This window comes from Pongo abelii, chromosome 12 (assembly GCF_028885655.2).
Source record: "Pongo abelii isolate AG06213 chromosome 12, NHGRI_mPonAbe1-v2.0_pri, whole genome shotgun sequence".
Taxonomy (NCBI): domain Eukaryota; kingdom Metazoa; phylum Chordata; class Mammalia; order Primates; family Hominidae; genus Pongo; species Pongo abelii.
In genome coordinates, this window is record NC_071997.2 from 31,459,158 (window position 1) to 31,484,411 (window position 25,254).

General features: G+C 47.0%; 1 protein-coding gene across 19 annotated transcripts in view; it reads right to left on the reverse strand.

Moving 5' to 3' along the window:
• The window catches only part of LOC100446089 (DNA-binding protein RFX8), an 83,304-nt gene that overhangs the window by 52,982 nt on the left and 5,068 nt on the right, over positions 1 to 25,254 (reverse strand). For 10 of the 19 annotated variants that reach the window (XM_054547404.2, XM_054547405.2, XM_063713379.1 and 7 more), the window contains exons 2-3: positions 19,199 to 19,322; positions 1,415 to 1,476 (exon numbers count right to left, since the gene is read on the reverse strand). In XM_054547404.2, coding sequence (XP_054403379.1) covers positions 1,415 to 1,476; positions 19,199 to 19,270 — 134 coding nt within the window. In that variant the 5' untranslated portion in view covers positions 19,271 to 19,322. Of the gene's footprint in view, positions 1 to 257; positions 396 to 1,414; positions 1,477 to 3,146; positions 6,819 to 16,806; positions 16,891 to 19,198; positions 19,323 to 20,099; positions 20,278 to 25,254 lie in introns of those variants that run through there. The other 9 variants (XM_054547411.2, XM_063713382.1, XM_054547409.2 and 6 more) reach the window with 5 other exon arrangements.

Sequence of the window (25,254 nt, forward strand, 5' to 3'; positions counted from 1 at the left end):
GAGTTCTTCTCCAGGTTTTATCATTGGCTGCATTTCTCTGGAAAAGCTAATCCTTCAGTCTGACCAAGCTCTGTTATGTAGACAAGCAACTTCATACACTTTCACACATATCAGCCTTGAAATAGGTTTGTGGAGGCTCTCCTCTGCTTGCCTGATGCAGGACATGCTAATCTTAGAGAGATGTGATAGGGAAAGCCTCCTTGTGCCCTGCCCCGCCTCCTCAACCACTGCCCCCCCACCCCCCAGCACCCATTAACCTTTTTCAGGTGAAGGGAAAATGACACCAAGGTTCCCTCCACTGAAGCTGTCAGAAACCCAGTAGGGAAGTCAAGAGCCTTCTCTGTAGTCCAGACCTTCCTCCGCTAAGCCCAGGGGACTATAGCAGCTTGTCCTGCCTTAAGACAACATTTTTTCAATTATTGCCCAATATTAGGTTTGGCAAACACTTCCACTGTCTTCAATTCCTTGGTAAGTGGCAGCCCCCTTTCCTAATTTGGCTTCAATGTCTTCTCACTGATTTTCCCTCGCAATTTAAAACAAGCAACAAATAGCAATAATAATTGAGTGACAATTATGACACAAGGCACCCAATAATGCTGGAATTTATTTTCACATTAGAAATACAACCTTGGGGCCGGGCGCGGTGGCTCACACCTGTAACCTCAGCTCTTTGGGAGGATGAGGTGGGTGGATCACCTGAGGTCAGGAGTTTGAGACCAGCCTGGCCAACATGGTAAAACCCCGTCTCTACTAAAAATACAAAAAATTAGCCGGGCGTGGTGGCAGGCACCTGTAATCTCAGCTACTCAGGAACACAGAAACTTTAGTTCAAAGGGTAACTAAAACAGTTCCAAGGCCGGACATGGTGGATCACGCCTGTAATCCCAGTGCTTTGGGAGGCCAAAGTGGGAGGATCACTTGAGCCCAGGAGTTTGAGACCCACCTGGGCAGTTTAGCAAAACCTTGTCTGTAAAACACACAAACACTAGCCAGGCCTGGTGGGACACACCTGCAGTCCTAGCTACTCAGGAGGCTGAAGTGGAAGGACTGCTTGAACCCAGGGGCTTGAGGCTGCAGTGAGCAATGTTTGCACCATTGCACTCCAGCCTGGGAGACAGTTGCATTGCTTGATGTGTGTTAATTATTTAAATATTTCAAGAATGAGACACTTACCTAACTGTAGAACAATAAAAATATATTGTAACCTTCATATTTTAACAAAATAGAGGCCAGTGTTTGGTTCTAGCACCAACTGAATGATTTCAGGCACTGGGAATTAATGTGAATTGTGGACACTCTTTGGTAAGAGTTGTTATTTATAGTTTGTTTTGTTTTGCATTTTTTATCATTCATTTTGTGATTTTCCAAATCCTTGTTTTTAACATTTGAAATAAAACAAAAATTCTCAACCTACCTGGTGCTTCCTCTAGTGCCCAGCCTCCGAGTGCCAAGGTCCGGAAAAACCAATCTCACAAGCTAAAAGAATAAACCAGGTTTAAAGTTGCAACTTGAAAACTTAGAAACAAACTTCCAATTTTTTATCTTACAATATTTAAATGATATTCCTTTTCCTCTTTTCTAATAAGCAAACAATAAAGAAAATAAATATAATAATAAAGTAATAAGGTAACAATAAAGAAAATAAATGTAAATGAAATTTTTGGGGAAAAAAAATCAGACAAGTGTCAAAAAGAAAACATACCACTTGGAGGCCAGGCACAGTGGCTCCTGCCTGTAATCCCAACACTCTGGGAGGCTGAGACAGGCAAATCACTTGAGGTCAGGAGTTCGAAACCAGCCTGGCCAACATGGTGAAACCCTGTCTCTACAACCTGGTCTCTACTACAAATACAAAGGCTGGGCATGGTGGCTCACGCCTGTAATCCCAGCACTCTGGGAGGCTGAGGCAGGCGGATCATGAGGTCAAGAGATTGAGAACATCCTGGCGAACATGGTGAAACCCCGTCTCTGCTAAAAATGCAAAAATTAGCTGGGCATGGTGACGCGTGCCTGTAGTCCCAGCTACTAGAGAGGCTGAGGCAGGGAGCTACTAGGGAGGCTGAACCCGGGAGGTGGAGATTGCAGTGAGCGGAGATCGCACAACTGCACTCCATCCTGGTGACAGAGCGAGACTCCATCTCAAAACAAACAAACAAACAAACTTAGCCAGGCATGGTGGCACACACCTGTAGTCCCAGCTACTCTGGAGGCTGAGGCAGGAGAATCACTGGAACCAAGGAGGCGGAGGTTGCAGTGAGCCAAGATCATGCCACTGCACTCCAGCCTGGGTGACAGAGCAAGACTCTGTCTCAAAAAAAAGAGAGAAAAAACCAAAACATATCACTTGGAGAAAATGCCATTTAAATCTCGATGTTGGCCAGGCATGGTGACTCATGCCTGTAATCCCAGCACTTTGGGAGGCCACGATGGACAGATCACCTGAGGTCAGGAGTTTGAGATCAGCCTGGTCAACATGGTGAAAACTCGTCTCTACTAAAAATACAAAAATTAGCCGGGCGTGAACCCAGGAGGCAGACGTTGCAGTGAGCTGAGAGTGCATCGCACTCTAGCCTAGGTGACAAGGGTGAAACTTGGTCTCAAAAACAAAACAAAACAAAAAACCCTCAATGTAATTTCCCCCAGTCTTTTTTTCAAAGCCCCAATATGTGTAAGTGTTCTCTGTGTTTCATATTTAATACCTGGCTTCACACAATTAGCATGTCTGCAGTTTTGCATTCTACTTTCTTCCCTCAACATTATGCCGTGGATATTTCCCCTTGTCATAAAAAATTCTCTGGAAACAGGGAATTATGAACCATAGTTATAATTGGGCTCACAGGTTGGCATCATAGTCCAACCTGTGAGAATGCTATAATTTTACCATTTTCCTCTTTTTCTAACGTGATAGTCATTTTCACTTTTTAAATTATTATTATACTTTAAGTTCTAGGGTACATGTGCACAACATGCAGGTTTGTTACATATGTATACATGTGCCATGTTGGTTTGCTGCACCCATCATCTCATCATTTACATTAGGTATTTCTCCTAATGCTATCACTGCCCCAGTCCCCCACCCCCCGACAGGCCCCAGTGTGTGATGTTCCCCGCACTGTGTTCATGTGCTCTCATTGTTCAATTCCCACCTATGAGTGAGAACATGCAGTGTTTGGTTTTCTGTCCTTGTGATAGTTTGCTGAGAATGATGGTTTCCAGCGTCATCCATGTCCCTGCAAAGGACATGAACTCATCCTTTTTTATGGCTGCATAGTATTCCATGGTGTATATGTGCCACATTTTCTTAATCCAGTCTATCGATGGTCATATGGGTTGGTTCCAAGTCTTTGCTATTGTGAATAGTGCTATAATAACATATGTGTGCATGTGTCTTTATAGTAGAATAATTTATAATCCTTTGAGTATATACCCAGTAACGGGATCACTGGGTCAAATGATATTTCTAGTTCTAGATCCTTGAGGCGGCACCACACTGTTTTCCACAATGGGTGAACTAATATACCACAGTGTAAAAGCATTCCTATTTCTCCACATCGTCTCCAGCATCTGTTGTTTCCTGACCTTTTAATGACTGTCATTCTAACCAGCATAAGATGATATCTCATTGTGGTTTTGATTTGCATTTTTCTGATAACCAGTGATGATGAGCATTTTTTCATATGTCTGTTGGCTGCATAAATGTCTTCTTTTGAGAAGTGTCTGTTCATATCCTTTGCCCACTTTTTGATGGGTTTTTTTTTTCTTGTAAATTTGTTTAAGTTATTTGTAGATTCTGGATATTAGCCCTTTGTCAGATGGGTAGATTGTAAAAATTTTCTCCCATTCTGTAGATTGCTTGTTCACCCTGATGATAGTTTCTTTTGCTGTGCAGAAGCTCTTTAGTTTAATTAGATCCCATTTGTCAATTTTGGCTTTTGTTGCCATTGCTTTTGGTGTTTTAGTCATGAAGTCTTTGCCCATGCCTATGTCCTGAATGGTATTGCCTAGGTTTTCTTCTAGGGTTTTTATCATTTTAGGTCTTACATATAAGTCTTTAATCCATCTTGAGTTAATTTTTGTATAAGGTGTAAGGAAGGGATCCAGTTTCAGCTTTCTACATATGGTTAGCCAGTTTTCCCAGCACCATTTATCAAATAGGGAATCCTTTCCCCATTGCTTGTTTTTGTCAGGTTTGTCAAAGATCAGATGGTTGTAGATGTGTGGTGTTATTTCTGAGGCCTCTGTTCTGGTCCATTGGTCTATATATCTGTTTTGGTACCAGTACCATGCTGTTTTGGTTACTGTAGCCTTGTAGCATAGTTTGACATCAGGTAGTGTGATGCCTCCAGCTTTGTTCTTTTGACTTAGGATTATCTTGGCTATGCAGGCTCCTTTTTGGTTCCATATGAACTTTAAAGTAGTTTTTTTCAATTCTGTGAAGAAAGGCATTGGTAGCTTGATGGGGATGGCATTGAATCTATAAATTACCTTGGGCAGTATGACCATTTTCATGATATTGATTCTTCCTATCTATGAGCATGGAATGTTCTTCCATTTGTTTGTGTCCTCTTTTATTTCATTGAGCAGTGGTTTGTAGTTCTTGAAGAGGTCCTTCACATCCCTTGTAAGTTGTATTCCCAGGTATTTTATTCTCTTTGTAGCAATTGCGAATGGGAGTCCACTCATGATTTGGCTCTCTGTCTGTTATTGGTGTATAGGAATGCTTGTAATTTTTGCACATTGATTTTGTATCCTGAGACTTTGCTGAAGTTGCTTATCAGCTTAAGGAGATTTTGTGCTGAGAAGATGGGGTTTTCTAAATATACAATCATCTCATCTGCAAACAGGGATAATTTGACTTCCTCTTTTCCTAACTGAATACCCTTTATTTCTTTCTCTTGCCTGATTGTCCTAGCTAGAACTTCCAACACTATGTTGAATAGGAGTGGTGAGAGAGAGCATCCTTGTCTTGTGCTGCTTTTCAAAGGGAATGCTTCCACTTTTTGCCCGTTCAGTATGATATTGGCTGTGGGTTTGTCATAAATAGCTCTTCTTATTTTGAGATACGTTCCATCAATACCTAGTTTATTGAGAGTTTTTAGCATGAATGGCTGTTGAATTTTGCCAAAGGCCTTTTCTGCATCTATTGAGATAATCATGTGGTTTTTGTCCTTGGTTCTGTTTATGTGATGGGTTATGTTTATTGATTTGCATATGTTGAACCAGCCTTGCAGCCCAGGGATGAAGCCGACTTGATCATAGTGGATAAGCTTTTTGATGTGCTATTGGATTCGATTTGCCAGTATTTGATGGAAGATTTTCATATCGATGTTCATCAGGGATATTGATCTAAAATTCCCTTTTTTTTTGTTATGTCTCTGCCAGGCTTTGGTATCAGGATGATGATGGCCCGATAAAATGAGTTAGGGAAGATTCCCTTTTTCTATTGATTGGAATAGTTTCAGAAGGAATGGTACCAGCTCCTCTTTGTACCTCTGGTAGAATTTGGCTGTACAATCCATCTGGTTCTGGACTTTTTTTGATTGGTAGGCTATGAATTATTGCCTCGATTTCAGAATCTATTATTCAGAGATTCAACTTCTTCCTGGTTTAGCCTTGGGAGGGGGTAGGTGTCCAGGAATTTATCCATTTCTTCTAGATTTTCTAGTTTATTTGCATAGAGGTGTTTATACTATTCTCTGATGGTAGTTTGTATTTCTGTGGGATCAGTGGTGATATCCCCTTTATCATTGTTTATTGCATCTATTTGATTCTTCTCTCTTTTCTTCTTTATTAGTCTTGCTAGCGGTCTATCAATTTTGTTGATCTTTTCAAAAAACCAGCTCCTGGATTCATTGATTTTTTTGAAGGGTTTTTTGTGTCTCTGTCTCCTTCAATTCTGCTCTGATCTTAGATATTTCTTGCCTTCTGCTAGCTTTTGAATTTGTTTGCTCTTGCTTCTCTAGTTCTTTTAATTGTGATGTTAGAGTGTCGATTTTAGATCTTTCCTGCTTTGTCTTGTGGGCATTTAGTGCTATAAATTTCCCTCTACACACTGCTTTGAATGTGTCCCAGAGATTCTGGTACGTTGTGTCTTTGTTCTCACTGGTTTCAAAAAGAACATCTCTATTTCTGCCTTCATTTTGTTATTTATCCAGTAGTCATTCAGGAGCAGGTTGTTCAGTTTCCATGTAGTTGTGCGGTTTTGAGTGAGTTTCTTAATCCTGAGTTCTAATTTGATTGCACTGTGGTCTGAGAGACAGTTTGTTGTGATTTCTGTTCTTTTACATTTGCTGAGGAGTGCTTTACTTCCAATTATGTGGTCAATTTTAGAATAAGTGTGATGTGGTGCTGAGAAGAATGTATATTCTGTTGATTTGGGCTGGAGAGTTCTGTAGATGTCTGTTAGGTCTGTTTGGTGCAGAGCTGAGTTTAGGTCCTGGATATCCTTGTTAACCTTCTATCTCATTGATCTGTCTAAAGTTGACAGTGGGGTGTTAAAGTCTCCCATTATTATGGTGTGGGAGTCTAAGTCTCTTTGTAGGTCTCTAAGGACTTGCTTTATGAATCTGGGTGCTCCTGTATTGGGTGCATATATATTTAGGATAGTTAGCTCTTCTTGTTGAATTGATCCCTTTACCATTATGTAATGGCCTTCCTTGTCTCTTTTGATCTTTGTTGGTTTAAAGTCTGTTTTCTCAGAGACAAGCATTGCAACCCCTGCTTTTTTTTGCTTTGCATTTGCTTGGTAGATCTTCCTCCACCTCCTTATTTTGAGCCTATGTGTGTCTCTGCACATGAGATGGGTCTCCTGAATATAGCACACTGATGGGCCATGATTCTTTATCCAATTTGCCAGTCTGTGTCTTTTAATTGGGGCATTTAGTCCATTTACATTTAAGGTTAATATTGTTATGTGTGAATTTGATCCTATCATTATGATGTTAGCTGGTTATTTTGCCCATTAATTGATGCAGTTTCTTCCTAGCATCGATGGTCTCTACAATTTGGCATGTTTTTGCAGTGACTGCTACCGGTTGTTTGTTTCCAAGTTTAGTGCTTCCTTCAGGAGCTCTTGTAAGGCAGGCCTCGTGGTGACAAAATCTCTCAGCATTTGCTTGTCTGTAAAGGATTTTATTTCTTCTTCACTTATGAAGCTGAGTTTGTCTGGATATGAAATTCTGGGTTGAAAATTCTTTCCTTTAAGAATGTTTAATGTTGGCCCCCACTCTCTTCTGGCTTGTAGGGTTTCTGCCGAGAGATCCACTGTTAGTCTGACGGGCTTCCCTTTGTGGGTAACTCGACCTTTCTCTCTGTCTGCCCTTAACACTTTTTCCTTCATTTCAACGTTGGTGAATCTGACAATTAAGTGTCTTGGGGTTGCTCTTTTTGAGAAGTATCTTTGTGGTGTTCTCTGTATTTCCTGAATTTGAATGTTGGCCTGCCTTGGTAGGTTGGAGAAGTTCTCCTGGATAATATCCTGAAGAGTGTTTTCTAACTTGGTTCCATTCTCTCCATCACTTTCAGGTACATCAATCAACGCAGATTTGGTCTTCTCACATAGTCCCATATTTCTTGGAGGCTTTGTTCATTTCTTGTTACTCTTTTTTCTCTAATCTTGTCTTCTCACTTTATTTCATTAATTTGATCTTCAATCATTGATATCCTTTCTTCCACTTGATCGAATTGGCTATTGAAGCTTGTGCATCCATCACAAAGTTCTCGTGCCATGGTTTTCAGCTCCATCAGGTCCCTTATGGCCTTCTCTACACTGTTTATTCTAGTTAGCCATTCGTCTAACCTTTTTTCAAGGTTTTTAGCTTCCTTGCAATGGGTTCAAACATCCTCCTTTAGCTTGGAGAAGTTTGTTATTACCGACCTTCTGAAGACTATTTCTGTCAAATCGTCAAAGTCATTCTCCGTCCAGTTTTGTTCCGTTGCTGGCGAGGAGCTGTGATCCTTTGGAGGAGAAGAGGCACTCTGGTTTTCAGAATTTTCAGCTTTTCTGCTCTGGTTTCTCCCCATCTTTGTGGTTTTTTTTTTTTTTTTTTTTTGGTAATCATTTTATTTTTTTTATTTATTTATTTATTTATTTTTAATTTCTGAAGTATTTATTGATCATTCTTGGGTGTTTCTCGGAGAGGGGGATATGGCAGGGTCCTAGGATAATAGTGGAGAGAAAGTCAGGAGATAAACACATGAACAAAGGTCTCTGGTTTTCCTAGGCAGAGGACCCTGCGGCCTTCTGCAGTGTTTGTGCCCCTGAGTACTTGAGATTAGGGAGTGGTGATGACTCTTAAAGAGCATGCTGCCTTCAAGCATCTGTTTAACAAAGCACATCTTGCACCACCCTTAATCCATTTAACCCTGAGTTGACACAGCACATGTTTCAGAGAGCAGGGGGCTGGGGGAAAGGCCATAGATCAACAGCATCCCAAGGCAGAAGAATTTCTCCTAGTCAGAACAAAATGGAGTCTCCTATGCCCACCCCTTTCTACACAGACACAGCAACAATCTGATCTCTCCTTCCTTTCCCCACACTTCCTCCCCTTCTCTTCAACAAAACCGCCATCGTCCTCATGGCCCGCTCCCGATGGTCGCTGTCTCTTCGGAGCTGTTGGGTACACCTCCCAGACAGGGCAGCCGGGCAGAGGCGCTCCTCACCTCCCAGACAGGGCGGCTGGGCAGAGGCGCCCCTCGCTTCCCAGACGGGGCCGCCCGAGCAGAGGCGCTCCTCTCCTCCCAGACGGGGCGGCCGGGCAGAGGCGCTCCTCACTTCCCCGACGGGGCCGCCTGGGCAGAGGCGCTCCTCGCTTCCCAGACGGGGCCGCCCGGGCAGAGGCGCTCCTCGCTTCCCAGACGGGGCCGCCCGGGCAGAGGCGCTCCTCAGTTCCTCCCAGACCGGGTGGCAGCCGGGCAGAGGCGCTCCTCACCTCCCAGACGGGGCGGCCGGGCAGAGGCGCTCCTCACTTCGCAGAGGGGGCGGCCGAGCAGAGGCGCTCCTCACTTCCCAGAGGGGGCGGCCGGGCAGAGGCGCTCCTCACTTCCCAGACGGGGCGGCCGGGCAGAGACGCTCCTCACTTCCTCCCAGATGGGGTGGCGGCCAGGCAGAGGCGCTCCTCACCTCCCAGACAGGGCGGCCGGGCAGAGGCGCTCCTCACTTCCCAGACTGGGCGGCCGGGCAGAGGCGCTCCTCACCTCCTAGATGGGGCGACCAGGCAGAGGCGCTCCTCACTTCCCAGACGGTGTGGCGGCCGGGCAGAGGTGCTCCTCCCTTCCCAGATGGGGCAGCCAGGCAGAGGCGCTCCTCACTTCCCAGACGGTGTGGCGGCCGGGCAGAGGTGCTCCTCCCTTCCCAGATGGGGCAGCCAGGCAGAGGCGCTCCTCACTTCCTCCCAGACGGGGTGGCGGCCAGGCAGAGGCGCTCCTCACTTCCCAGAGGGGGCGGCCGGGCAGAGGTGCTCCTCACTTCCTCCCAGACGGGGTGGCAGCCGGGCAGAGGCACTCCTCACCTCCCAGACGGGGCGGCCGGGCAGAGGTGCTCCTCATCTCCCAGACGGGGCGGCCGGGCAGAGGTGCTCCTCATCTCCCAGACGGGGCAGCCGGGCAGAGGTGCTCCTCATCTCCCAGACGGGGCAGCCGGGCAGAGGTGCTCCTCACTTCCTCCCAGACGGGGTGACGGCCGGGCAGAGGCACTCCTCACCTCCCAGACGGGGCGGCCGGGCAGAGGCGCTCCTCACCTCCCAGACGGAGTGGTCAGGCAGAGGCGCTCCTCACTTCCCATATGGGGTGGCGGCCGGGCAGAGGCGCTCCTCACTTCCCAGATGGGGCAGCCGGGCAGAGGTGCTCCTCACTTCCTCCCAGACGGGGTGGCAGCCGGGCAGAGGCGCTCCTCACCTCCCAGACCGGGTGGCCGGGCAGAGGCGCTCCTCCCTTCCCAGACGGAGTGGCCAGGCAGAGGCGCTCCTCACCTCCCAGAGTGGGCGGCCGGGCAGAGGTGCTCCTCACTTCCTCCCAGACGGGGTGGCGGCCAGGCAGAGGCGCTCCTCACCTCCCAGACGGGGCGGCCGGGCAGAGGCACTCCTCACCTCCCAGAGTGGGCGGCCGGGCAGAGGCGCTCCTCACTTCCCAGAGTGGGCGGCCGGGCAGAGGCGCTCCTCACTTCCCAGAGTGGGCGGCCGGGCAGAGGCGCTCCTCACTTCCCATAGGGGGTGGCAGCCGGGCAGAGGCGCTCCTCACTTCCCAGATGGGGCAGCTGGGCAGAGGTGCTCCTCACTTCCTCCCAGACGGGGTGGCGGCCAGGCAGAGGCGCTCCTCACTTCCTCCCAGACGGGGTGGCGGCCAGGCAGAGGCGCTCCTCACCTCCCAGACGGGGCGGCCGGGCAGAGGCACTCCTCACCTCCCAGAGTGGGCGGCCGGGCAGAGGCACTCCTCACCTCCCAGAGTGGGCGGCCGGGCAGAGGCGCTCCTCACTTCCCATAGGGGGTGGCAGCCGGGCAGAGGCGCTCCTCACTTCCCAGATGGGGCAGCTGGGCAGAGGTGCTCCTCACTTCCTCCCAGACGGGGTGGCGGCCAGGCAGAGGCGCTCCTCACCTCCCAGACGGGGCGGCCGGGCAGAGGCACTCCTCACCTCCCAGACGGGGCGGCTGGGCAGAGGCACTCCTCACCTCCCAGAAGGGGCGGCTGGGCAGAGGCGCTCCTCACTTCCCATATGGGGTGACAGCCGGGCAGAGGCGCTCCTCACTTCCCAGACGGGGTGGCGGCCAGGCAGAGGCGCTCCTCACTTCCCAGATAGGGCAACAGGGCAGAGGCGCTCCTCACTTCCTCCCAGACGGGGCGGCCGGGCAGAGGTGCTCCTCATCTCCCAGACGGGGCAGCCGGGCAGAGGCGCTCCTCACTTCCTCCCAGACGGGGTGGCAGCCGGGCAGAGGCGCTCCTCACATCCCAGATGATGGGCGGCCGGGCAGAGGCGCTCCTCACTTCCCAGATAGGGCGGCCGGGCAGAGGGGCTCCTCACATCCCAGACGATGGGCGGCCAGGCAGAGACGCTCCTCACTTCCTAGACGGGGTGGCGGTGGGGCAGAGGCTGTAATCTTAGCACTTTAAGAGGCCAAGGCAGGAGGCTGGTAGGTGGAGGTTGCAGAGAGCTGAGATCACACCACTGCACTCCAGCCTGAGCACCATTGAGCATTGAGTTAGCGAGACTCCGTCTGCAATCCCAGCACCTCGGGAGGCCGCGGCAGGCAGATCACTCGAGGCCAGGAGCTGGAGACCAGCCCGGTCAACACGGCGAAACCCCGTCTCCACCAAAAATACAAAAACCATTCAGGCGTGGCGGCGCGCGCCTGCAATCCCAGGCACTCGGCAGGCCAAGGCAGGAGAGTCACAGGAGCCCGAGGCAGGGAGGTTGCAGCAAGCCGAGATCCCGGCAGTACAGTCCAGCTTCGGCAACAGAGGGAGACCGAAAAAAGAAGGAGAGGGAGACCGAAAAAAGAGGGGAGAGGGAGAGGGAGAGGGAGAGGGAGAGGGAGAGGGAGAGGGAGAGGGAGAGGGAGAGGGAGAGGGAGAGGGAGAGGGAGAGGGAGAGGGAGAGGGAGAGGGAGAGGGAGAGGGAGAGGGAGAGGGAGAGGGAGAGGGAGAGGGAGAGGGAGAGGGAGAGGAGAGGGAGAGGAGAGGGAGAGGGAGAGGGAGAGGGAGAGGGAGAGGAGTAGTTTTTTTAAGGTTGTGGCAGGACTCGGATTTGAAGACAAGCAATCTCATCTTTGTGGTTTTATCTACCTTTGATCTTTGATGTTGGGGACCTACAGATGGGGTTTCGGTGTGGATGTCCTTTTTGTTGATGTTGATGTTATTCCTTTCTGTTTGTTAGTTTTCCTTCTAACAGTCAGGCCCCTCAGCTGCAGGTCTGTTGGAGTTTGCTGGAGGTCCACTCCAGACCCTGTTTGCCAGGGTATCACCAGCAGAGGCTGCAGAACGGCAAATATTGCTGCCTGATCCTTCCTCTGGAAGCTTTGTCCCAGAGGGGCACCCACCATATGAGGTGTCTGTTGGATGCACCTGGGAGGTGTCTCCCAGTCAGGCTACATGGGGATCAGGGACCCACTTAAGGAGGCAGTCTGTCCGTTCTCAGAGCTTGAATGCTGTGCTGGGAGAACCACGGCTCTGTCTTCAGAGCTGTCAGACAGGGACGTTTAAGTCTGCAGAAGTTGTCTGCTGCTTTTTGTTCAGCTATGCCCTGCCCACAGAGGTGGAGTCCACAGAGGCAGTAGGGCTTGTTGCACTGCAGTGGGCTCCATCCAGTTCGAGCTTCCCAGCTGCTTTGTTTACGTACTCAAGCCTCAGCAATGGCTGATGCCCTGCCCCACCCCTCACCTGGCCGCATCCTCGCAGGTCGATCTCAGACTACTACTGCACTAGCAGGGAGCAAGGCTCCATGGGTGTGGGACCCACTGAGCCAGGCACAGGAGGGAATCTTCTGGTCTGCCAGTTGCTAAGACCTTGGGAAAAGTGCAGTGTTTGGGCAGGAGTGAAATGTTTTTCCAGGTACAGTCTGTCATGGCTTCCATTGGCTAAGAAAGGATAACCCCCGACATCTTGAGCTTCCCAGGTGAGGTGACACCCCACCCTGCTTCAGCTCACCCTCCAAGGGCTGCACCCACTGTCCAACCAGTCCCAACAAGATGAACCAGGAACCTCAGTTGGATATGCAGAAATCACTTGTCTTCTGCGTCGATCTCACTGAGAGCTGCAGATAGGAGCTGTTCCTATTCGGCCATCTTGGAAGCCAGACCCCATTTTCACTTTTTATTATCCATTTGTTTGCCTAATTTGTTTTCACTTTCTGGGTTTGATTAGTGAATGCTATCTTGTTTATCAGCACTTTGTTAGAGAGCCATGACATTACACTTATGACCAATAGAAGTCTGGTCTAGTTTCCGAATCAGCGAGGTTCATGACAAGCGTGACATCCACGACATGCGTGTTGAGTGGAAATCCTGGATTATCATGAAATTACAAAACACAGAGCAGGGAAGCCACGATGTTTGGAGCTGTCAAGTAATTACTTCTGTTCTTTTTCTACACCCTGTCCATAATCATTCAGCCCTTGCTTCTGCTTGGTTTCATGTTGCATCCCTCTTTCTTTCTTTTTTTTTTTTAATTAGCTCCCAAGCAGTGGGATTTGATGGAAATTTGAACCATTTTTCCTCTTTTCTGGCTCCAGGTCCTACCTCTTCCTGCAGGAAGCCCACACAAGCTGGGATGAGGGGGAGGCAAGAAAAAAGAGCAGGGTAGGCAAGTTTGACACAATTAACACCTTGATCATGCCTCCAAATGCAGAGGGGCTTTCAGGGAAGGAGAACCAAAATGTACAGGAGAAAAATGACAGGAGACAACAGGCACAGTGGCTCACGCCTGTAATCCCAGCACTTTGGGAGACCGAGGCGGGCGGATCACGAGGTCAGGACATCGAGACCATCCTGGCTAACACGGTGAAACCCCATCTCTACTAAAATACAAAAAAAAATTGCTGGGCCTGGCAGTGGGCACCTGTAGTCCCAGCTACTCCGGAGGCTGGAGAATGGCATGAACCCGGGAGGTGGAGCTTGCAGTGAGCCAAGATCGTGCCACTGCACCCAAGCCTGGGCAACAGAGCGAGACTCCATCTCAAAAAAAAAAAAAAAAAAGAAAAGAAAAGAAAAGAAAAGAAAAATGACAGGAGACAAAAGGAAAAGTCAGCCAAATCTAAATGCAGTATTAGAAGCTAGAAATTCCTGTTGTCAACAAGAGATTCTGACAACTTCATCTCCTCTAACTTAAGAAAATCATTGAAAAGCCTTCCTATATGTTTAGTTGCAAAGCAAAATCCAGATACACATCTTAAGTACCTAAAGAAATTATGAGAAAGTATGCAGCAGGCTCAGATTCTAGCCCTGAGAAATAATCTGGTGTTTGGGAGAGAAAAGCAGAAGTAAAGTGCCTGATTGTCTGGCAACATAACACTCTGTACATTTGATAATACTGAGTCACCCCAACCCCAGACTATCCTGTGATTTCATTTTAATATAGAGAGCAAACACAACACAGTTAAAATGAAAAAATCAACTGGGATAACTTGCAGAAAATATAATTAAGTTAAAAATTATATCCTGAACATAGAGAGAACTCAAACAAATCAATAGGAAATACGCCCTAATAGAAAATGGTCTGGTGGTAATATGTACACACACAACATACACATCACCAAAGCGCATGCAAAAGTCCTCACCTTATAATCCAATAAATGCAAGCAGAAACAGCTAATTCTAATTTTTACCCAGCAAGTTTTCTGGGGTAGGAATGTTATGAATTTGTGTAAGAATACCATGAATCATCATCAGGGATGGGAACTGACTGCAATTGTTTATAGTTGGTTGCAAAAAGCAATTCAGGAGGCCACATGTGGGGGTCTATCCTAAAAAAATGACCAGATATGGATGGGGACTTACGGTGTTTAAAACAAAGGAAAATTACAAACAACCTATATTTCCAATAAGGGATATGGTTAGGCTGGGCGCGGTGGCTCACACCTGTAACCCCAGCACTTTGGGAGGCCGAGACGCAGGTAGGTGCATTGCCTAAGCCCAGGGGTCCAAGACCAGCCTGAGCAACTTGGCAAAACCCTGTCTCTACAAACAAAAAAAACAAAATTAGCCAGGTGTGGTGGCACACGTGTAGTCCCAGCTACTTGGGAGACTGAAGTGAGAGGCTTGCTGGAGCCCAGGAGGCAGAGGTTGCAGTGAGCTGAGATCATGTCACTGTATTCCAGCCTAAGTGATAGAGCAACACTCTGCCTCAAAAAAAGGGGGGGATATGGTTAAATAAATTATGGTACACCCCTCAAAATATTTCACAGCTATTATACAAGATGCACTTGAAAATATCTTAATGTGAAAATGTTTATGATATTTGAGGCAAAAAGAATGATAAAAGTTAGTATTTCTTGGGGGCTTTCCACGTCCCAGGACTGTTTTATTCTCTTTATATGTTTCTCATTCATTTCTTAAAAGAACCTCATGAAGTAGGTACTATTATTAATATTACTATTATTAATATCCTCACTTTATATATGATGAAGTGGAAACAAGATGGTTATCTTACCCAGGGTTACAATCTAAGAAGTTCCATTCCAGGCTTGATGCTGTTAAAAATTTTACCATGTTACCTGATGGCTATCTGTCTGTCTGCCTGTGTGTCTGTCTATCTACCTATTTATTTTTATCAGTTAGGGTCCCAATAGGAAACAGCACACTCAAGTGAAAATAACTGAAGAAGAGTTTGTCGAAAGGAGTCTTTATAATAGGTGTGGCCAGGAGGTAAGGAAGCAATAAGAGGCCATGCAGTACTCAAGGCCCAAAGAGGAAACAAAAATCAAATCAGGAAGAAGAAAGTCTTCTCAGGGGTCCTCTTGTCTAATTATTATCTGTCCGTCCATCATCCATCCACACATCAATCTTTCAATCCATCCAGCCTTGCAGCCTCTGTATGACAGGATGAGGCAAAAAGACAGCAGATAACATGCCATAAAGTGAATTGTGAGACACATACCCTAGGGGACTTGTGTCTTCGGGCGTTTAGCTGAAACGTGGTTATAGAATGCTGCAGAAGCCCTTAACACTAATCCCCCACAATGAGGTAGAGAGGCTAGGACACATAAGGGGCTTTCTGGCTTTGAGACCACCCTCTTCCCTGGTGTGGGAGGGGTGTGGGCCCCCTCAGGCCTGAGTCACTCAAAGAGCAGCCTCAGACTCCTGGTGGGCAGTGAGGGCAGGGCTGGCCAGCAGCTCTGGCAGGAGAGTGGAAGAGATGGGTGCAGCTGTGGGTTCAGCTGGCTCATCCACCATCTGTGCAGGCTGAGAATGGCTGCGTCCTCTCCATGGAAGAGCTGGCATGTGGGAGAGCCCAGACTCTGCCCTGCGAGGCCCCCTGGTCAGGCGGTCAGCCACAGCAGCCCTGGCAGATAGCCTGCCGGGCAGGCAGCACGTGACCGCTGAAAAGGGTCTTTCACCAAGACTGGGGATGCACACTGGGATGGTCCCTGGGGATGCATGCTGAACACTACCACTGGGAGACAGGGTCCGCCTGCCCCCAGAGCCTGCAGCCATGAAATAAGTACTGTCCAGCCACTTACCTCCTTCTCTCCCTCCCAGAAGGGTCAGGCCACACCTGGTGAGCTGTGGGAGGAGGCAGAGGGAGGGAAGAAGCCCCAGGCCTAGTTCTCTGTGGCAAGATACCAAGCTGGAGGGGGTGAGGAAACAGCTCTACTTTAAACCGAGTTCAGAGTTTTGATATTTTCTGGGACTGGGTACTCTTAAGCATCAGACTGATGACATTGTTGGGTAGTTACAGTGACAACAAAACTTGGTGTCATCCAAGAGTTTCCAGCAAGGTCATGCTGATTGCTCAAATGCTCACTCAGGAGCTGAGGAAGAGCCAGCCACTGGACACCTTCAGACACAGAACAGGAAGATGAAGTCGCCATGTGGTTACTTCTCCAGCTCCTGCCAGTCCCATATGTGTGCATGAGTGAGTGTGCACGTCTGCAAATGAACTACACACACGGGCCTGTATCTCTGGACAGGGAAGTGATAGCTGGCATTCATTTTCTTCTTTTTACACATTCTCCTCTAATTTCCACATTTCCTACAAAAGGGATGTAGTCCTTTTATAATCAGAAAAACATCAGCAAATGTTATTTCAAAAGAGGAAGTCAGCCTTCTGGAAATTCCCTAATCCATGTAAAATATCACTTGTAACAGGAATGAACCTTACCCATCACATGCCCAGTACCGCCACAAAGAGCAAGAAACATTCCAACATCTGCACAGGAACTTGGCGAGAAACCGACTCTATTCCCAGGGGAGGAGGGAGGACGTGAGAATTACGGATTTGGTTGTTTCTCTTGTAAACATACTTTGGGATCATATCCTTTTCCTTTCCCCTCCTTTCTCCATTTAGTCACAAATTCAGCAGCACAGAGACCCTTCCCAATACCAGCTCAACTGATGTGGCCCATTTTTTAGGCAAATTTCCAATGAGAGCTGAAAGTTAGTACCTTGGCATCTTGAGGAATTCTAAAGGAATCCGAGAGTACTGAGATAAAAAACGCTTCCTAGCTGCATGTAGTCACACACTGGAGTCTCTTTAACTTTTTTTCTAATGCTTTGCAGTGGAATTACCATGAAGGTGAAACAGCCTTATAAAAAGATCTTTAAAAGTTCGTGAAAAAGAGTTTTTGCTATGTTAGAAAAGGAGGTAGGAATCCCATGGAGCTAAAACACGTCAAGCCAAAGTCACCCACTTCCCTCTGATAAGGGTAGTAGATGGCTGGATGGGAAAAGGCTGCAGGGCCAGGATACCCAGCACTCAGCTCAGCCTTGGATGATGTTTCCCAATATTTGGAGTGATGAAATGGCAAAATATGACCTGGATGAGAGCAGCTGGGGGAATTCCCAGCTAGTGGGAAAGCCTTAGAGTCACCTAGCAGGATGACTTGATAAGACACACTTTTCAAACATAGCCACTTCAGCAGGTTGGGAAGACTAGATGAAGCAGGTTGGGAATTCTGTGATTCAAGAATATGGTGAGAAATAGAACTGCAGGTCAAAACTGAATAGGTGGCCAGGCACACTGGCTCACCCCTATAATCCCAGCACGTAGGAAGGCGGGCAGATCATGAGGTCGGGGGATCGAGACCATCCTGGCCAACATAGTGAAACCCACTCTCTACTAAAAAAAATACAAAAAATTAGCTGGGCGTGGTGGTGCACACCTGTAGTCCCAGATACTTCAGAGACTGAAGCATGGGAATCGCTTGAACTCAGGAGGCAGAGGTTGCAGTGAGCCAAGATCGTGCCACTGCACTTCAGCCTGGTGACAGAGCAAGACTCTGTCTCAAAAAAACAAAACACAAAAACAAACAAAAAACACAAAAAACTGAAGAGGTAAAATACAATAGGAATAAGAGAATAACTACTCTTGGGTCCAAATAGTTAATTACATGATGATAACAGTCTGGTAACAACAACAACATTTTGTATTTATATAGAGTATTAATATTTTACAGTTTACAAGACTGTTTTGGGAGGCTTACCTTAATTTCAACTCTTTAGAAAAAAATACTTAAGGGTTGTTTCTGTTGACTACAAGCTTAAAGTGAACAGATACAGAAAAATAAAAGCCAATAGTAGCCAAAAAAAGGTAAGCGCTCTTGTCCTTTGAGCACATCTGAGGCAGTGGGTTGCACCCTTGGGGCCACCTTTAAGAGAAACATCAATAATTGAAGTCATAACCGAACAGGTGGGAAGGGAGGTGAAGGGAAGACAGGGAGAGGTGAACAGTTGTTTCAAATATGTGAGCAGCCTCCATATTAGAAGATTCTGTGGCTATCAGAAATGTAGAACTTCCACAAATGACCAGAAGTTTCAAAGATGAAGACTGTGTTTGGAAGAATGGATCTAATCATTTCGATGTTTTGCAAGTACAACTGAAATCCACAGGATTGCTGTGGGGAGGATAATGGTTTGGCCACATCCCTTGATGTCATTCAGCCATGCACTCCCTGACACTGCAAGGTCACTCCTGGACATACAGATGTAAGAGGCAGGAGGCTCATTTGAACCTGGGAGGTGGAGGTTGCAGTGAGCCAAGATCATGCCATTGCTGCAGCCTGGGCAACAAGAGGGAAATTCTGTCTTGGAAAAAAAAAAAAAGGTCTTAATCTCCAGAGGAGATCTTTTAAGAGCCAATGAGTTCTCTCAGCACCACCAAATTGTGAGAAACATCAGTTGTCCGATATCACAAAGTGGCTCTCAGCTTGTGTGGTGCCAAAGCTGCTCTCAGAGCTTGGCACTTCTATGCAGGGAATACCATCCCAGCAAATCTGGCTCCCTGAGGAGTGCTTGGAGCTGCCATAGTTACATTCCCTTAGGTGCTACCCATTCCTCATCCTTCTTGGCCCCTCACTATGAAGTGTGGACAAAGGGAAGTGGCTAACAGGACGGCTCTTCAATTAGCTGAAGGATGTTGACCAGCTGGTGGGAAGGAAGCCAAAGATACCACTGAAAATCCATTAGACTCAAGTACATTGCAACATTTCCTCCAATAACTTGCTTCCCTTTTTTGCACTCAGTGAATACAGCATTCTTAATCTTCAACAACTTACCTTCCCAAAGGTGGCCGGGTTGACTTGGTTCTCAGTGTTTTGCCCACAGGTCTCCACGTAAATCTCATACATGAGACAGCGAGGGACGCTGCACCCTTCGCAAATGCAGAAGTTGTCGACCAACCTGGAGGAGAGGAGGAAAAAGAAGAGGAAATTGGCATTTGTTTTTCTAGAGCAAAATATTTTGACAAAATCAATGGTCAAGATGTGTATGAGATTCCATACACATGAAACACGTCTAATTTGTTGGATGAATCCCAGCAAAGGCTCACAACTGGCATCACTATGTACCTGTTTGTCCTTAGGCCAGTGTTAAGTATATTGACTGCGGCTTTTAGAAGATCAGAAGCACATTAACGTGTTTCTGTTTTTGTTTGTTTCCTGGCAGGTTGGCATGCTAAAAAGAAGTTCAAATTAGGACTTCAGCAGACGCTGTTTCATAGACCTTTACAAAGGTTACAGCCAAGAGCTACATAACTACAAAGTGGAGAATTATTTATTCCACTTTATGAATAAGACACAAAACAATACCCAGGTAAATCCTATCACCTCTGCAGGCCAACCTGCCTTCCCAGGCCCCATTTTCACATCCTTCCCTCTGTGATCCCTGTTCCTCTGAAGCAGTTGCTTGCATGGTTCTTAAACCCCTGTGGTTTAGGGCAGGCCATTATGTTTGGATTCTTTGAATTGCAATGAGGTGTAAAACGCAAGACACCAAGACACACCAAGAGAGGCAGAGTGCTTTTGCTCTGCTTTCTTCCCTATTGGTACAGAGCCAGAGCAGCACAGAGAGAATGCAGCAGTGCCTGTGAATGCACCCGCGGTGCCTGTGACCTCTGCTCAAAGTGGGACCTTCAACTACCCAAATGCTCCTGGTCTGGGGACAGAGTGTATTCCTTACCAATGAAGGGCTCTGGCTGAGGTTCACAGACCACCCCCGGCCCCTGGGGACAGCCAGGTGCCTGTTCCAGCAGCAGTATGTGAGTGTGGGGGTGAGTGGTGAAGGTGGCCTGGGTCAGAGAGCGTCCGTAGTGACATCCAGCCACGACCTTCCTTTCCCAGTGGGATAGACTGTCGTTCTTTAAAAAAAATACACAAAGCAAGCCAGTATAACTCTTAAACAAAGAGGAATATTTATTTAGTAGAGACTTTACAGACAATACATCTCCTTGGCATTTGTTTTTTTAGAGCATAATATGAGTATTTTGCTCTAGTTGGGTATATAGGTACTATACAGCTTATCTTCTGGAATGAGGCACACTAGGCCCAAATTTACTTTCCTTGGGAACTAAAGGACATAGTCACAATTGTTAACCCCACTGGCTTCCCAGAAAAAAAGACACATGGACATAAGGAATGGGGGAATCTCTGGCCCTGCAATGCTTCCTTGGGGTAACAAATTACCACAGGCCCAGTGGCCTCAAACAACAGAAATGTATTCTCACAGTTCTGGAAGCTGGAAGCTTAAAAATCCAAGTGCCAGCAAGGTTGGTTCCTTCCAGAGGCTCTGAGGGACACCCTGCTCGATATTTTTCTCCTTGTTTCTGGTGATTTCTGGAAATCCTCGGTGTTCCTCGGCTTCACTCCAGTCCCTGCCTGTGTCTTACACAGCCTTCTCCCTGTGTGTCCATATCTCTGCGAATTTTATTGTTTTTCTTTTTCGTATTTTTTTAGTAGAGACGGGATTTTGCCATGTTGGCCAGGCTGGTCTTGAACTCCTGGGCTCAAGCGATCCACTCACCTCAGCCTCCCAAAGTGCTGGGATTACAGGCGTGAGTTACCGTGTGTGGCTAGTATCTCTGTGAATTTTCTTATCAAGATACCAGTGACTGGATTTAGAGCCCATCCTAATTCAGGATGACTTCAACTTAACCAATTACATCCACAAAGATCCTATTTCCAAATAAGGTTACATTCTGAGGTTCCGGGTGGACATGAGTTTTTTTTTGGGGGGATGCTATTCAACCCAGCACAGGCATCAAGGAAATAGATTTTTCTGGGATGATTCCCTAAATCATTGTGGGAGCCTGACACTTCAGATACTTCACAATGGCTTAAATGCAGCTGCTACTGCATCAATTATTTGGCTCAAGGTTGAGTACAGGGTGATATCTATTGATGGGATGGTGGGATGGGGGAGTGGCAGATTCATATATATAGTCAGTATATATATATGTGTGTGTGTGTATATATATATATATGTATGTATGTATGTAGACAGAGAGAGAGAGAGGGAGAGAGAGACTCCCTCTGGAATGCAGTGGTGCAATCATAGCTCATTGCATCCTCAAACTCCTGGGCTCAAGGGATCCTTCTGCCTTAGCCTCCTGAATAGCTAGGACTACAGGCGTGTGACCATGTCCAGATACTTAAAAAAAAATTTTGTAGAGGCAGGGTCTCACTATGTTGCCCAAGCTAGTGTTGACCTCCCGTCATCGAGCAATCCTCCCACTTGGCCTTCCAAAGTGCTGGGATTACAGGCGCAAACCACTGCACCTGGCTTATATGTCTTTTGTTAAGACACTACTTGTTGATATATGAAAAACTCAATATTGGAAGTATCACAGAAAAACGTTGGCTAAATCCGGGAAACTGTGGCAAAATGTGATGTGCATTGAATTCAAACTCACTTCTGTTTATTCATAGTTACTCCAGATTTAGTTAGGGAATTATCTCCTTAAAAAAGAAGTGTAAAAAATACAAACTCCTTAAAATGAACTGTAGCTTTCCACATTTGCTGATTGTTCTTTCCTGTGACAGATGCTCATTTGTTCTAAGTCTCTATGAATTGCTGTCCTCCAATTTCAAAATGATACTACCGAGCCTGCCTGTTACCTAAGTGGAATAGGAAGGCCAAATAATACTCTTAATAAGAATAATAGTAAAGGTCTGTGGCCAAGAGTCCTTTCTATGCCACACATGTAAAGAAAGGGCTGCCTTCGGATGTGAGCCCTGTGTGGCTGCCTTGATCCTGTCAGTTCCAAGAGATTCATCCTGTTTCTGACCATGTGTCTGTGGTCATTTGCCCAACATTCTAAGCCAAACCCCAGAGACTGACCAATAGCAGCCAGTCAGCATACAGTAACCGGACAAGCAGAAGGTTTGAAAGTGGACTTTGTCACCCAGTAGTTGCCTCAGCCTTCAGTGTCCACGCACATGGGAAATTATGATCGTGACTATTACCCTGCACTTTGAACCTCAAAGACCCAGGTTTCCATGCTGACTCTGAGACACTTGAGAGATTTGTGATCAGAAAACAAGCACATGACGTGCCCACTACCCTGGCCTGCACACAGAAGCTCTTATTATTATCATTTTTATGTCTACCATCAAAATCCGGAATGGAAGCAAGAAAGATGCTGATGTTGGCAGAGAGGCTGCACAGAGCACCTGCTGTAGGTGAGCCTGACTTCCAACCGCCTGGGGCTCCAAGGAGAGACTGAATGGGGACTGGCAGAACGGCTGGCAGGTGACATTGGTTAAGGGTTTTATACTCTGCCATCAAAATGTCCTTTGGTGATACACCTGAGAATAAAGCCTGTCTACATTTGGAGTGAATCAGATCACTAGATTCCTTGCTTAGCTTCATAATAACACTATTTTCCTGGTCTTGCCATCAGACAAGGTTGATTATTAAGATCCTGAGACCATTCATGATGTTCTCCTCGCTTTGAGTGATGAACAATGTGATGATTACTGACTTCAGAGCACAAATACTTAGCCAGTGGTTCACACATTTTGAGTACTCATTTTTTTTTTTTTTTTGAGATGGAGTCTCACTCTGTCACCCAGGCTGGAGTGCAGTGGCGCAATCTCGGCTTAATGCAAGCTCAGCCTCCCAAGTTCACGCCATTATCCTGCCTTAGCCTCCCGAGTAGCTGGGACTACAGGTGCCTGCCACCTCGCCCGGCTAATTTTTTGTATATTTAGTAGAGACGGGGTTTCACCGTGTTAGCCAGGATGGTCTTGATCTCCTGATCTTGTGATCCACCTGCCTCAGCCTCCCAAAGTGCTGGGATTACAGGCGTCAGCCACCGCGCCCAGCCTCTGAGTACTCTTTAAAGAAAAATGTCATGAGCAACTGGGCGCAGTGGCTCATGCCTGTAATCCCAGCACCTTGGGAGGCTGAGATTGGCAGATCACCTGAGGTCAGGAGTTCAAGGCCAGCCTGGCTAACATGGCGAAACCCCGTCTCTACTAAAAATACAAAAATTAGCTGGGCGCAGTGGTGCGTGCCTGTAATCCCAGCTACTCAGGAGGCTGAGGTAGGAGAATCACTTGAACCCGGGAGGCAGAGGTTGCAATGAGCCGAGATCGTGCCACTGCACTCCAGCCTGGGAGACAAAGCGAGACTCCATCTCAAAACAAACAAACAAAAAAAACAAAGAAAAATGTCATGAGCCCCCCACACTAGGAACTAGAGTACCTTTTCGATCCGGCTGATCAAAAGCTACCATGAATTCTGCACCTTTCCAAACAAATTTGTATTTTTAAAATTTCAACAGAGTCTGCAGAAATTTGTAAAAGTCTATGTGGGAGATGGTTATGTAGTCTACAGCCAGGGCTCAGCATGCATTGGGATTAGGTAATGCTTAGGTTTTGCCTGGTCTGAAGCCAGGGGTCAGACCTGCTAGGTATGCACTCCAGCAAGGAAGTCAGATCACTGTTCTTCATTCCTTTGTGCTCCCCAGAGCTTTAACCCCACCTCTCCCCATTTCTGCAGTCTTTCCTGTCCATGAAACAGAAAGCTTCTATTACCTCTGGCCCCTGAGACTTGGCCAAGCTCTCCTGGGGCCTTTCTCCTGGGAGAATTTATCCAATGTGGATGACAATGGCACTGATGTCTCTAACACATGTTGGGGTCCTAACAAGTGACTGATTAGAAGACGAAACAATGAAGTAATGTGGAAAATGGCAGGTTTCCTCCACAGGACAACAGTTGGGCCCCTCCCTGGTCTTTCACTCAGACACTGGCTAATGGAGATGTCTCCGGGCGTTCAGACCCCTCGCCCTGCACTACCCACCACTGCTCCTTCAGCATTGGAGATACTTTGCAATACCAGAGGCTGTTCTTGATGTTGATGTTAAAACCACTAGTACCAATGATCTGTTTTGGGTTTTTTATTTTGTTTTGAGATGGAGTTTCACTCTTGTTGCCCACGCTGGAGCAGAGTGGCGCAATCTTGGTTCACTACAACCTCCACCTCCCAGGTTCAAGTGATTCTCCTGCCTCAGCCTTCAGAGTAGCTGGGATTTACAGGCGCCTGCCACCACACCCAGCTAATTTTTGTATTTTTAGTAGAGACGGGGTTTCACCATGTTAGTCAGGCTGGTCTCGAACTCCTGAGCTCAAGTGATCCACCTGGCTCAGCCTCCCAAAGTGCTGGGATTACAGGCCTGAGCCACCACACCCGGCCTCAACGATCTGTTAAACATACCACCTCATCAACTGGATGTCTAAAGAACAGCCTTCCCCAATGAAACGGTGAACCCTCCCTTATTTCTATTGCCTCCACCCCCCAACCTTGAAGAGAGGCCTATAGGGATAGGAACTTGTAATATGGGACTTGAATAAGTCAGACTCTCTGCTAAAATGGTCTATACCAGGGGCGTCCAATCTCTTTTTTCCTGGGCTACACTGTAAGAATTGTCTTGGGTCACATATAAAATACACTAACACTAATGATAGCTGATGAGCCAAAAAAAAAAAAAGCTCATAATATTTTAACAAAGTTTATGAAGGCCCAGTGTGGTGGCTCACACCTGTAATCCCAGCACTTTGGGAGGCCGAGGCAGGTGGATCACTTCAGGTCAGGACTTCCAGACTAGCCTGGCTAACATGGTGAAACCTTGTCTCTAATAAAAATACAAAAATTAGCAGGGCATAGTGGCGCAGACCTGTAATCCCAGCTACTACGGAAGGATAAGGCAGGAGAATCACTTGAACTTAGGAGGCGGAGGTCACAGTGAACCAGATCATGCCACTGCACTCCAGACTGGACAACAGAGCAAGACTCTGTCACAAAAAAAAAAAAAAAAAAAAGGAAAAGAAAGTT